Raw genomic sequence first — 15080 nt, 5'->3', positions numbered from 1 at the left:
CATTACATCAACATTGCTGAATTATGAAAGTGGTTGCATAATTATCTATCTAAAAAGTCCACCATTATACATGGGCCTTGAATTAAATCATTTATTTTTTATCAAATAAAGTGCATGTTTTCTGGAGAACGAAGGAGAGTTGAACAATAATAAGAATCTGAATGCACAGAATGACAGTGGGCCATTGTCACACCCTGGTCTTAGTATTCTGTGTTTTCTAATATATCATTTGGTCAGGCCAGGGTGTGACATGGGTTTTTGTGTTGTGTTTATGTATAGGGGTTTTTCGTAGGTATTGGGATTGTGGCTGAGTAGGGGTGTCTAGCATAGTCTATGGCTGCCTGAGGCGGTTCTCAATCAGAGTCAGGTGATTCTCGTTGTCTCTGATTGGGAACCATATTTAGGGAGCCTGGGTTTCACTATGTGTTTTGTGGGTGATTGTTCCTGTCTTAGTGTTTTGTGTTTGTACCAGATAGGCTGTTTCGGTTTTCATTATTTCATTTCGTTAGTTTTGTAGTTTCTGTATGTATAGGTTTTCCTTCATTAAAATATATCATGAATCATCATCACGCTGCATTTTGGTCCGATCCTTGTTCTACCTCTTCGTCAGAGGAGGAGATAGAAGAGAGCCGTAACAGCCATGCAATATTCATGTCGAAGTCACTCTGGGCCTTGCCCTTGCATCAATGAGAGAAATGACACTTTCTGTCTACTGCCAATGGTTTTAACTTTGGCACAAATGGTGTGAGAGCAACTCTGAGACATTAGTGCAGGTGTTCATTGGTAAACCTGGTGCGGTATTTGTTTTTAATAAAGTTCATTGTGGAGAAGGCTGTATTCACAGCTGTATGTGGAACAGGGACAGCAGCTGAAGGCACCATCTTTCCCCAGAAAGTGACAGGGTCACAATCACCAGCCTGCTCCTTCAAAGACACATTTTCTTGCAGCTTAATCAACAATTTTATTGGGTAATGCAACATCTACCCATCTGAAGATCGGTTTGGCTTCTTTTGACAACTTTGTCACTTTTGTGACTAAGAAAGGGTTCTGGATGAGCAGCAGAAGTTCTCTTCCAACAGTGAAGTCCTCAAAGCAAGCCTTGAAGTTATCCATCAGCTTCTAGATGAAATCAACATGATTGGGAACATCTTTCTCTCCCTGCGTTTGCACCAGAAGATTGGGGAAGTGGACAAGTTCTCTCTGAAGATCATTCTTGAAAAGCTCCAATTTCTTCTGGAAAGCCCGGACTGCTGTTATCATATCACACAATGTGTTGTCCTGTCCCTGCAGCTTGACATTCAGTTGATTAAGGTGTGAGATGTAATGTCTGTCAAAAATGCTGCTGCTCCAGTTTCAACTGTTCTGCCTTATTATTATACGACCATGCTGGTCATTTATGAACATTTGAACCTCTTGGCCATGTTCTGTTATAATCTCCACCCGGCACAGCCAGAAGAGGACTGGCCACCCCACATTGCCTGGTTCCTCTCTAGGTTTCTTCCTAGGTTTTGGCCTTTCTAGGGAGTTTTTCCTAGCCACCGTGCTTCTACACCTGCATTGCTTGCTGTTTGGGGTTTTAGGCTGGGTTTCTGTACAGCACTTTGAGATATCAGCTGATGTACGAAGGGCTATATAAATAAATTTGATTTGATTTGATTTCCATCTTCTCCTCATCTTCCAAAAACTCTGTCAAACTCTCAAACTCTTTTGCTCTAATAAGAAAGCTTTGATTTCCTCCTGAATGGCCCAAAATTGTTCCAAAACCCTGCCTTTGCTGAGCCATCTGACATTGTTGTGCTGTAGTAACTCATCAAAACTGGCATTGACCTCTGTCAGAATGCCTCGTAGCAAGCGGTGTTGTAGAGATGAAGTTGCTCTCAAAAGGTTGATCAGTTTCGTCATCGTTGTCATGACCTCAGAATGCTATTTTCCCAGACTGGCACACAGGACAGATTGATGGATGATGCAGTGATAGGATGTCAGGGTGGTCCTCTTTCAAACGTGCAACCAGTCCTCTCCCTCATGGCTGGACCTCCATCTGTGGTGTTGGAGACCCCTGACTTCAGATCTATCCCCCTTTTTGTCAGCATCCCGTTGATGGCCTCATGGATATCCTCTCCCTGTGTGTGTGCTTCTAGATGTGTTAAGCCCAACAGCTCCTCACAGAATTCCTTCTTTGCTTCGTTAGAAAATCTGACTAACACCAGACGGCTAAAGAAAAGCATGGTGCATTCTGAATGGGCTCATCCAGGCTGTGTCACATCCGGCTGTGATTGGGAGTCCCATAGGGCGGCGCACAATTGGCCTAGCGTTGTCCGGCTCTGGCCGGGGTAGGCCGTCATTGTAAATAAGAATTTGTTCTTAACTGACTTGCCTAGTCAAATAAAGGTTCCATTTTTTAAAATACATTTAAAAATGTAAAAATAAAGTTGAGTTAAATCTTCAGCTAATATTTCAGTTCTCCTCATTGCTGTGGAATCTGACAGTGGGACCTGTTTGATCTTTACCCTCAGCTCATCTTTTTGTTCACCTTCAAGCAAGATGTCAGCAACTTCACACATTCTTTTACCATCTCAGTGTCTGAAAATTTTTTTGGGGGTGTTTTCCCAAAACCTAAGCTATCCTCAGTGAACACTCCGTTGCATGTTGTTGGGCTCTCACTGAATAGACAAGGACTTTGGTGGACCTCTCATAGTGGTGAACCTCTCATAGTGGTTGGCCTCTCATATTGGTTGACCTCTCATAGTGGTGAACCTCTCATAGTGGTTGACCTCTCATAGTGGTGGACCTCTCATATTGGTTGACCTCTCATAGTGGTGGACCTCTCATAGTGGTGGACCTCTCATATTGGTTGACCTCTCATATTGGTTGACCTCTCATAGTGGTGGACCTCTCATTGTGGTGGACCTCTCATATTGGTGGACCTCTCATATTGGGATTTGAGTTGGTTAATCTTGTTTGATCTCACCTCTGTGTTCAGGGGATCCGTCTGATCGAATTTACTATGCCTGGTGTCATAATGCCGCTTAACATTGTCACTTTTCACGAGAGCTATGGACTCGCTGCATATCAGGCACATTGGTTTTGTGCTAGTTGCGGGGAGAATGAATATATACTGTTCCGTCCACTCGTCTTTGAATATACGGTTTTCAGAGTCAACTTTTTTTATTTTTTACAAACCATATTAACAAAGATACTGGTAACTAAGCTCCTCCTATCTGTGATAGTAACAGTTGAACCGCGGTCAAATCTTTCTGTTTCTTTCTGCCTGCTTGTCCCAGGGTTCTGCAGAGGATATTTGGATTGATGTAAATGGGCCTCTTGTATTTGCATATAACCATGCGATTGGATTAGACGGGGCACTAATAGAGGTGGGTGTTGCTTCTAGAGAGAGCGAGAAAGAGAGCTTGCTGAGTTAAAGAGGCCACTGCGCCCGGTAGATTTTTAAGCTGTGTAAAAATAATTGATTGACTTTTAACACAAGGCTACAACAGCAAACTGAGTTATAGGCTATTTATGAAATCTGTTTGCCAGCTCCAGGTAGGCTACACAAGTGGCACAAATTGATTTGCAAGGACTCCAGTGATATCTTCATTTCAATATATTTATTGTATCAAATGGAAGGCATTCTCCACATTTCATGTCATTTTCATTGTGGTCTTTTTCCCCATAACACAAGCACACGAGGGAGTTCCATAATTTCCATTTCAAATTTCCACCCGCACAGCGCTCCAAACCCTAGATCTGAGCATGAGTAAAACTTATCGCTTGATACTGTTCTCCATAAGAAAAGTTGACATTAGAATGCAGGTTACTTTAAACCACCTCTGAGCGAATTTATCTAAAGAGCTCTAGTGCGCCTAAAGTAGTATTCCAATGCTTTGTCTCTGTTCTATCAGTTCTAGATGGTTAATATGTTTTATGGAAAAAGGGTGTCTCCATAATGACCAATCTAAATGGCCTGGTAAAAAGTTGTCATGACGTGTGCATCCTGCTCTGCCTCCTTGACTCAGCTGCCTCTGCACTCAATCAGTAACAGCCTGCTCACTGCCTCACAATGAGAAATACACTACTGTTCAAAAAAAGAAGAAGAAAAAAGTCCATTAAAATAACATCAAATTGATCAGAAATACAGTGTAGACATTGTTAATGTTGTAAATGACTATTGTAGATGGAAACGGCAGATTTTTTATGGAATATCTACATAGGCGTAGAGGCCCATTATCAGCAACCATCACTCCTTTGTTCCAATGGCACGTTGTGTTAGCTAATCCTAGTTTATCATTTTAAAGTCTAATTGATCATTAGAAAACCGTTTTGCAATTATGTTAGCACAGCTGAAAACTGTTGTTCTGATTAAAGAAGCTATAAAACTGTCCTTCTTTAGAATAGTTGAGTATCTAAGTGACCCTAAACTTTTGAACGGTAGTGTATATACAGTATCAGTCAAAAGTTTGGACACACCTACTTATTCAAGGGTTTTTCTTTATTTTTTAAAACTATTTTTACTATTTTTTTTACTACTAGTAGGATGATAGCGAAGACATCAAAGCTATGAAATAACACATGGAATCATGTAGTAACCAAAAAATTGTTAAACAAATCTAAATATATTTTATATTTGAGACTCTTCAAAGCAGCCACCCTTTCCCTTGATGACAGATATGCACACTCTTGGCATTCTCTCAACCAGCTTCATGAGGAATGCTTTTCAAACTGTCTTGAAGGAGTTCCCACATATGCTGAGCACTTGTTGGCTGCTTTTCCTTCACTCTGCGGTCCAACTCATCCCAAACCATCTCAATTAGGGTGAGGTCAGGTGATTGTGGAGGCCAGGTCATCTGATGCAGCACTCCATCACTCTCCTTCTTGGTCAAATAGCCCTTACACAGCCTGGAGGTGTGTTGGGTCATTGTCCTGTTGAAAAACAAATGATAGTCCCACTGAGCACAAACCAGATTTAACATTAATTTGCAATCAATGCCTATACATTGTGGGGGCTATTGCCCAGTTAAGAGCTCATTAGTGAGTGTAGCCTCACATAAAAGCCTGTAGCAGCAGCTGAGTAGCAAGGCTGGAGGCTGTGTGGTGGAACAGCTGTACATAAGAACCACTGGCTAAGGGTCACTACTCCGTATTTACTGTAGGTGAGCATTTAATTAAGTTGTCTGATCTTTCTACACACGTGAATACACAATCACACACATGCACAGACACATACACATTCACACACATACACAGACACACACACACTCATAAAGAGCTCAAAGACAGTGTGTGATAAGCGAGTAATCTAATTAACACCCTGACCTGTCTGATTAAATCCTGACCTGTCTGAATAAATCCTGACCTGTCTGATTAAATCCTGACCTGTCTGAATAAATCCTGACCTGTCTGAATAAATCCTGACCTGTCTGATTGAATTTGAAGTTGCCACAGAAAACTGACGGATGTGTTTACACTGTATTGCCTTATTACTGTGAATCTACAGAGAGATTCCATTGGTTGATGTCTCCTTTGATGGTTTCTGTGTTCTCCAGGAGTTTGATGATAATGATAAAGATGAGGACATCGATGCTCTGATGTCGGCACACAGCAAGGCCGCCAGCCGACGCATGAGCTACGCTGTGTCTACGGTAATACCCTGCCGTATAGTAAACACAGACACACACACAAACGCACACACACACACATAATGGACACAAAGATGCATCTGCCATGCTCTGGCACACAAGAAGACAGACTGGCAGGCCTACTGCCACACACACACACAGCCCATAAAGAGGATTGATGAGTGAGTCATGGCTGTGTTGAAACCATTGTGTGAACAGTGTCAGGTAGCACCAGTGACCTCAGGGCTGAGGAACAGCAGGGCAGTGTCTCACACACACACAGCACAGCTCACAGCACAACTCACAGCACAGCTCACAGCACAGCTCACATATAGACATTGACTAGGAGCCAGGAAAATGTGCCTAAACTCACAGGTGTATATACTGTATATCTTTTGTATGTGTGCTATGCTCTGGTAGAACCTGGCTTAGAACAACATTTCTGTTTCTTTTCTCACAACACTAAACTAAATAATTAGCTGAGTTTTGTGATTGACAGAGTCATATTGACCGACTCTCTTAAGTTCCGATTTTGAGACCTAGGTCTCTTTTACAAATGAGCCCTGCAGAATACAAACATACAAACATCCCACTGGGCACAGACTATTCCCACGTTAATAAATAGGAAATACCCCCCAGAATATAGAAGAGATCAAAAACACAATCATAAAAAAAAGGACAAATCGGAGACATTGTTAGGTTAACAGGCGACACACTCTTCCTGCCTGTCTGACATTTCTAATTTCACCTCAGACATGACTAACAACATTAATTCTGGCCGTTGGCTCTGCTCTCAATAACAGCAGAGGTGGAGGGCCATGATTACAGAGATTATGGAGATGAATGGTGACTGGCTTCTGTGAATCTCCCTGCTTGAAAATATTGTATGAATAGAACAGAATGAATATAGGGGTGGATGAGGGAAACAAACACACAGTAGATATCTATAGCAGCAATTCTTCCTATAATGTTCATGTACACTGTGAGTAATATTCATCATAACTGAAGCCCGGTGTTCCGGTTTCAGTGGCATGCATTGAAACGTGTGGTTTTCTCGTGGCTTTCCTTTGCAAAATAACTATGAATTAACTGACTTATTTTCAAGTAATTGTCAGCATATAACATCACATTAAGGTGTGGGACATTAACTGTATTACAAAGAACAATAGCTGGTCTATTTCGCTCCAGCAGCTGGCATATTCTGTCAGTTTACCATTCACCTGTGGGAACATGGCCGCTCCAATGAGTGGGATGGGTGGGGGAACAACCAATGAGTGGGATGGGTGGGGGGAACAACCAATGAGTGGGATGGGTGGGGGGAACAACCAATGGGGAGGGTGGGGGTCTGAGTGGGAAACAATCAATGGGTGGGGGTTTCTGGGTGGGGAACAACCAATGACTGGGGGACCAGGGGATGACATGACAACCAATGGGGGGCGTTCTGAGTGGGAAACAACCAATGGGTGGGGGTTCTGGGTGGGGAACAAATCAATGGGTGGGTTTCCCTGTGGCTCCTGCTTTTGGTTTCTTACACCCATGGGGTTATTAACACTGAAGATAACAATGACATCATCAATATTACATTTTTAAACAATTAAATGGCAACCCTAGCTATTTGTTCCAGCTGTCTTGATATCCTGGCAATATAGCCATGCTCAAAGAAGCCGGGACCGAGAGACTAAAAAACAGCAATCAGACTGTTAAATAGCCATCACTAGCCGGCTACCAACCGGCTACTCAACCCTGCACCTTAGAGGCTGCTATCCTATATACATAGACATGGAATCACTGGCCACTTTAATAATGGAACACTAGTCACTGATAGGAGAAAACTGAGCATGGATCAACAACATTGCAGTTACCCCACAATACTAAACTAATTGACAGAGTGAAAAGAAGGAAGCCTGTACAGAATAAAAAAATATTCCAAAACATGCATCCTGTTTGCAATAAGGCATTAAAGTAAAACTGTAAAAAATGTGGGAAACCAATTAACGGTTTGTCCTGAATACAAAGTGTTATGTTTGGAGAAAATCCAATACAACACATTACTAAGTACCACTGTCCATATTTTCAAGCATAGTGCAGACTGCATCATGTTATGGGTATGCACGCCCACTCTTTGCCTGGAAGGAGAGTGAGTGCACAATTTTTTTTGAGTGAATTGTTTGTTTCAGAAAGTTGAATAGGCTATAGTATATTTAGTTTAATTTAAAATCTATTGGGTGTACTTTTAGATGGACTGTAAGGCTATAACCTAGCAAAATGTGGAAAAGGTCAAGGGGTCTGAATACTTTCCGAAGGCACTGTATAGGCCTAGCGTGTTATGCGGTAGAGCCCGGTGCGCTCTATTCCAGCTCCTCGCATTGGCCGGGCTAGAATTGGCAAACAGCCAGGAAGGAGGGTGCCGGCTCAGCGCTCCGGGTCTCCAGTATACCTCTTTGGACCAGGATATCCTGCGCCGGCTCTGCGTACTGTGTCTCCGGTGGATCTGCACAGCCCAGTGCATCCTGCATTTGCAGGGCGAAAATAAACATCCAGCCAGGACGGGTTGTGTCAGCTCTACACTCCAGACCTCCAGTACCACCAGTGCCGACACCACGCACCAGGCTTCCAGTGCGCCTCCAGAGTCTAGTACGTCCTGTTCCTCCTCCCCGCACTCGACCTGAAGTGCGTGTCACCAGCCCGGTACCACCAGTGCCGGCACCAGGCCTACAGTGCGCCTCGGCAGTCCAAAGAGTCCGGCGACAGTACCCAGTCCAGAGCGTCCGGCGACAGTTCACAGACCGGAACCTCCAACGACGAGCCACAGTCCGGAACCTTCAACGTCGGGCCACAGTTTGGGGTCTCCAGTGACGGTCCCCAGCTCGGGGTCTCCAGCGACGGTCCCCAGTTCAGAACATCCGGCGATGATCCACGCAGCAAGGGTCCCCAGTCCGGGGCCTACGTCAAGGATCCGCAGTCCAGAGCCTCCGACGATGATCCACAGGTCAGTGCTACAAGAGCGGACTCAGTGTAAAGAAGGGGGGCGGCGTCCAGAACCAGATCCTCCACCGAGGTTAGATGCCCACCCAGACTCTCCCATATAGGTTTAGGTTGCAGCCGGGAGTCCGCACCTTTGGGGGGGGTACTGTCATGCCCTGACCTTAGTTATCTTTGTTTTCTTTATTATTTTGGTTAGGTCAGGGTGTGACAAGGGTGGTTTAGATTTCCCTGTCTAGGGTTTTTGTATATCTATGGGGTTTAAGTATGTCTAGGTATATGTAGGTCTATGGTGGCCTGAATTGGTTCCCAATCAGAGGCAGCTGTTTATCATTGTCTCTGATTGGGGATCCTATTTAGGTTGCCATTTTCCATTTTGGTTTTGTGGGTTATTGTCTATGTGTAGTTGCATGTCAGCACTAGTTTATAGCGTCACGTTCATTTGTTTAAGTGTTCTTCATGAAATAAAATGACATATTCCAATCAGTCTGCGCCTTGGGCTCCTCGTTATGACGTACGTGACACATGGATTCTGGGTGGGGAGGGAGGATGCTGGTGGGTGGATGGGGACTGAGTTGGGGGTTATCTTTGTATACATTTCTTTGATAGTTGTTTTGTTCCTGTAACCCCCCTAAAAATAGACAACACTAAATAAAAAGTTGGTCCCCCAAAAAGAATATGAAGCCCAGAAGGCTGATTCTCTTGTATCTACTAAAACTGGAAATCCATTGCTCCCAGATATGTTGCTTTGGTGGAAGCATCTGTGTTTAGTTGTCTTTGATATTTACTGGTGCTTTCAGCCTGTCCGCTGTCGCTGTGTCCTTCTGTTTATTCATTGATGAGTTCTAATCGGGTCCTGCTTCATCTGATAATCACCATGGTAACCCTGATAGATTCAGTTTTGTGTCCGTGTCTGGGGTTTCTGCCCTGGTACATGGGGTCTGTCCTCTCGTCTCTGTCCTCTTTACACTTTCACGTGTATCACCCCTCTCTCCCTCCTCTTTTCTCTCACCTCTCTACTCCTTCCCTCTCTCCTCCTTCCCTCTCTCCTCTCTTTCTATCTCCTCTCTCCTTCACTCTCTCCCTCCTCCTTCTCTCTCTCCTCCTCCCCCTGCTGGCTCGGGTTCTATTCTTCCTCTGGCTGCTAGTCTTCTACTCCCGGCTCAGAGAGAAAATGGGGCTACCTCAGTGTTCCTGGCGACTCAGACGCAGAAACTGTGAGTTCTTGTGTATGTGTGTACCTCACTTATTGTGAATATGTTTCCACCAATCGGTGCAGCTGTGCTCCCATCGCTGCCACTGACTGCCTAAATTGGTCATTCATCATACTGGCTCACTCTATGACATAAATTAGATCAACTTTAGTGTTTTACATTCCCCAGCCAGACCCATCTCTCACCAAATGACTCAATCTGTCCATTCTGCATTTTTACCTGCACAAAGACGAAAGGCTATCCCTGCCTCCATCTGTCTTCCTCCTTTTCCCTCCACTCCAATCTTAATGTCTCCCCCACTCTGGCTCTCCTCTTCTCTCCCTCATCTGTTCTGATTCTCTACCCCTGATCCTCTACTTCTCTGTCCTCCATTCTGATATTTTCCTCTCCCCTCTTCCCCCTCCTCTATTACTCTTTTAATAATTTTGCTCTCTCCCTACCCATCTCCTCTCTCTTCTCCCTTTATCCTATCTATTCTCTCTCTCCCTCTCCTCTCTTCCCCCCTCACAGAGCAGTCTGAACAGTATGATGAGTATGTACAGTGAGACTGGTGACTATGGCAACGCCAACGTGAGTGGCGAGCTGCTGTTGAACATCAGCTACAGCTATAAGACAGGCGCTCTTAACGTCCTGGTGAAGGAGTGTCGCAACCTGGCCACCGGGGATGAGAAGAGGCAACGCACAGATGCGTAAGGGCACACACACACACACACTTTATTTTCATTTCACCTTTATTTAACCAGGTAGGCTAGTTGAGAACAAGTTCTCATTTACAACTGCGACCTGGCCAAGATAAAGCAAAGCAGTGCGACATAAATAACAACACAGACTTACACATGGAATAAACAAACATACAGTCAATAATACAATAGAGAAAGTCTATATACAGTGTGTGCAAATGAGGTAGGATAAGGGGGGTGAGGCAATAAATAGGCCATAGTGGCAAAATTATTGCAGTATGGCAAATTTAACACTGGGGTGATAGATGTGCAGAAGATGAGTGTGCAAGTAGAGGTACTGAGGTGCAAAGGAGCAAAGTAAATCAAATAAATAACAATGTGGTGATGAGGTAGTTGGATGGGCTATTTACAGATTGGCTATGTACAGGTGCAGTGATCTGTGAGCTACTCTGACAGCTGGTGCTTAAAGCTAGTGATGGAGATATGAGTCTCTAGCTTCAGTGATTTTGCAGTTCGTTCCAGTCATTGGCAGCAGAGAACTGGAAGGAAAGGCGGCCGAAGGAGGAATTGGCTTTGGGGGTGAACCGTGAGATATACCTGAAGAGATATGAAGCGAGGGCCAGCCAACGAGAGCATACAGGTCGCAGCGGTGGGTAGTATATGGGGCTTTGGTGACTAAACGGATGGCACTGTGATAGACTGCATCCAATTTGCTGAGTAGAGTGTTGGAGGCTATTTTGTAAATAAGTCAAGGATCGGTAGGATAGTCAGTTTTACTAGGGTATGTTTGACAGCATTAGTGAAGGATGCTTTGTTGCGAAATAGGAATCTGATTCTAGATTTCATTTTGGATTAGAGATGCTTAATATGAGTCTGGAAGGAGAGTTTACAGTCTAACCAGACACTTAGGTATTTGTAGTTGTCCACATATTCTAAGTCAGAACTGTCCAGAGTAGTGATGCTGGACGGGTGGGTAGGTGTGGGCAGCGATTGGTTGAAGAGCATGCATTTAGTTTTGCTTGCATTTAAGAGCGGTTTGAGGCCACGGAAGGAGAGTTGTATGGCATTGAAGCTCATCTGGAGGTTAGTTAACACAGTATCCAAAGAAGGGCCAGAAGTATACAGAATGGTGTCGTCTGCGTAGAGGTGGATCAGAGAATCACCAGCAGCAAGAGCGACTGTTACGTAACTAGGAGTGGTGGGTGCGGAGTCAGGTGCAGAGAGCAGAGGTTTAAGGAAAACCGTATTTATTCTGGTGAGAAAAGGTCATGCCAAAACAACAGGTGAATAAATGACCGGCCCAAAACAGGACACAAACAGTCTGTAAAAATACAAACAACACCATCCACAAAACAGAACAGAGAAACAAGCCCGCACAAAAGCAGGCGGGCATAACAGGCTTAAACAGCCCTAAACCAAAACCCAAACGAGAAACAGGTGAAACCAATAAGACATAACCAACAGAAAAGGAAAAGGGAATCAGTGGCAGCTAGTAGACCGGTGACGAAGTCCGCTGCCCGAACAGGAAGGGGAGCCACCTTCGGTGGAAGTCGTGACAGCGACATCATTGATGTATACAGAGAAAAGAGTCAGCCCGAGGATTGAACACTGTGGCACCCCCATAGAGACTGCCAGAGGTCCGGACAACAGACCCCCCCGATTTGACACACTGAACTCTGTCAGATAAGTAGTTGGTGAACCAGCCTAGGCAGTCATTTGAGAAACCAAGGCTGTTGAGTCTGCCGATAAGAATGTGGTGATTGACAGAGTCGAAAGCCTTGGCCATGTCGATGAATATAGCTGCACAGTACTGTCTCTTATCGATGGCGGTTATGATAGGGTTTAGGACCTTGAGCGTGGCTGAGGTACACCCGTGACCAGCTCGGAAACCAGATTGCATAGTGGAGAAGGTACGGTGGGATTCGAAATGGTCGGTGATCTGTTTGTTAACTTGGCTTTGGAAGACCTTAGAAAGGCAGGGTAGGATAGATATAGGTCTGTAGCAGTTTGGGTCTAGAGTGTCTCCCTCTTTGAAGAGGGGGATGACCGCGGCAGCTTTCCAATCTTTGGGGATCTCAGACGATACAAAAGAAAGGTTGAACAAGCTAGTAATAGGGGTTGCAACAATTTCGGCGGATCATTTTAGGAAGAGAGGGTCCAGATTGTCTAGCCCAGCTGATTTGTAGGGGTCCAGATTTTGCAGCTCTTTCAGAACATCAGCTGTCTGGATTTGGGTGAAGGAGAAATGGGGAGGCTTGGGCAAGTTACAGTGAGGGGTGCAGGGCTGTTGACCGGGGTCGGGGTAACCAGGTGGAAAGCATGGCCAGCCGTAGAAAAATGCTTATTGAAATGGTCAATTATCACGGATTTATCGGTGGTGACAGTGTTTCCTAGCCTCAGTGCAGTGGGCGGCTGGGAGGAGGTGCTCTTATTCTCCATGGACTTTACAGTGTCCCAGATCTTAGTGTTACAGGATGCAAATTTCTGTTTGAAAAAGCTAGCCTTTGCCTAACTGCCTGTGTATATTGGTTCCTAACTTCCCTGAAAAGTTGCATATCGCGGGGGCTATTCGATGCTAATGCAGAACGCCACAGGAGGCAGTACGCCACTGAAGAACCTATGCTTACTGTGAAATTACACACACTTCATTATCACACATTCACACTTGAAAAAGAACACACACCTCTTAACATCACAGTTCCTGACCGTCAGCTCAACTTGAACCAATCCATGAGTAACGTGTGACCTCAGCATGACCCACAATAACTGTGACATTCATGGTATGTCAGAGTAACCTTAGTGAAGCCTTGGGGTGATCATATGGATCACGGCACACAGGTCTTCCTATGAAGAGTGTGGCTGAATGTCTTTTCCATTGGCAGCTATGTGAAGGCCTACCTCCTCCCAGACAAGTCTCGCCAGAGCAAGAGGAAGACCAGCATCAAGACCAACACAATCAACCCTGTATTCAACGAGAACCTTAGGGTGAGGGAGTGTGTGTGTGTGTGTAGCTTGGGAAATAGTCATATTTAATGAGTTTGTTTTTGTGTTCATGAGAGTGTGTGTTCTTGGATGGGATCAAGTTACCTGGAGACAGTGTGTGTGTCAACAGGAGTGTGTCAGTCAGCAGGTGTTCATACTGATGTAGGAGCTTAACTTGATCACCCTGTTGCAGGAGAACTTTCCACATAATAATTCACAACATTTATTTTCCTGCTGTAGCAAACTGAATTAAGATCCTACATCTGTACAGTATATAAATTAATGAAGCCTGCTCCTCCCATGTGTTTTTATTAACCTGTACCACCATACCTACAGTGTATAGCCGTCAATAGACTTCACCTCAAGCACCCCTGCTGTACATGTGTTATTCCTGTAAGAGGCAGGAACTATGATTTTTGTACTCAGTCCTACTCTCCTGTCGTCACTTTCTCCTGTGCTGTTTTGTGTAGTATGTGATCAGCCACTCCCAGTTGGAGACACGAACGCTGCAGCTGTCTGTGTGGCACCATGACCGCTTCGGACACAACAGCTTCCTGGGGGAGGTGGAGCTGACCTTTGACTCCTGGGAGTTTGACAGCAACACAGAGGAATGGTACTCTCTGCAGCCCAAGGTATCCTGTGTGCAGATGGACAATAGTGTCTATGTGTGGATTTATACAGCACTGTATGTTTATCAGTGGTAAATACTGTAAGTAGATGTGTTTTATGTGCAGCTGGACAGTAGTATGGACTCCACGCTCCAGTATAAAGGGGAGCTGACCGTGGTTCTGAAGTACATCCCTGCAGAGAAGAACCTCATGCTACCCCTGGACCAGGTCCAAGGTGCTCCACAAAATCCTTCTGTTTTAATTGCTCCAACCCATCCATCACTAACACATATCATTCAACTAATGACATTTCATGAAAGACTGTTTGGAATTTTGCTCATTCACCTCTCTCTTCCTCTCCTCCTCTCAGTGAAGAAAGGCTTTCTGAAAGGAAAGAAGACCAGCATCAAGCTGCCTCAAGGAGGTATGGTGGAACTGCTGGTCAAGGAGGCCAAGAACCTGACCTCGGTCAAGTCTGGAGGCACTTCAGACCCCTTTGTGAAAGGGTGAGACCCAGATAGACCCATTCAGTTTCATCCAGCCTTCATTCCTAGTAAGAATGATGGCAAGGACCTACTACCTACCTAATTCCAATTCCTCTGACAGTTTTGTCTTGTTTCCTGTCTCCCCATCCATCCAGGTACCTGCTCCCTGACAACAGTAAGTCCACCAAGCACAAGACGGTGGTGGTGCGTCGCTCGGTCAACCCCCAGTGGAACCACACCTTCACCTACTGTGGCCTGCAGGCCGGAGACCTGAACAACGTGTGTCTGGAGCTCACCGTCTGGGACAAGGAGGCTCTGGCCAGCAATGTCTTCCTGGGGGGAGTCCGACTCAACGGAGGGACAGGTCTGTCTGGGAAGAACCAGGGGCAGGGATGGGCTGTTTGGTATTGGACTTCTCTGCTGTTCTCTCTTCTTTTGTTTTGTTCTCTGGTCTTCTCTTCAGTTTAACTCTAGTCTTTACTTCTCTTCTCTTCTCTCTTCTCAGAGGTTATGGTGA

General features: G+C 45.0%; 1 protein-coding gene across 3 annotated transcripts in view; it reads left to right on the top strand.

The window, feature by feature from the left end:
- The window catches only part of LOC112241691 (synaptotagmin-like protein 5), an 81037-nt gene that overhangs the window by 65327 nt on the left and 630 nt on the right, over nt 1-15080 (top strand). For 2 of the 3 annotated variants that reach the window (XM_042319830.1, XM_024409737.2), the window contains exons 9-16: nt 5541-5636; nt 9743-9811; nt 10319-10497; nt 13371-13473; nt 13941-14102; nt 14205-14313; nt 14449-14584; nt 14719-14927. In XM_042319830.1, coding sequence (XP_042175764.1) covers nt 5541-5636; nt 9743-9811; nt 10319-10497; nt 13371-13473; nt 13941-14102; nt 14205-14313; nt 14449-14584; nt 14719-14927 — 1063 coding nt within the window. The remainder of the gene's footprint in view (nt 1-5540; nt 5637-9742; nt 9812-10318; nt 10498-13370; nt 13474-13940; nt 14103-14204; nt 14314-14448; nt 14585-14718; nt 14928-15080) is intronic. The other variant, XM_024409742.2, reaches the window with a different exon arrangement.

This window comes from Oncorhynchus tshawytscha, linkage group LG03 (assembly GCF_018296145.1).
Source record: "Oncorhynchus tshawytscha isolate Ot180627B linkage group LG03, Otsh_v2.0, whole genome shotgun sequence".
NCBI lineage: Eukaryota > Metazoa > Chordata > Actinopteri > Salmoniformes > Salmonidae > Oncorhynchus > Oncorhynchus tshawytscha.
Note: the sequence above shows the minus strand (reverse complement) of the source record. Positions and strands in the feature narration are given on the sequence as shown.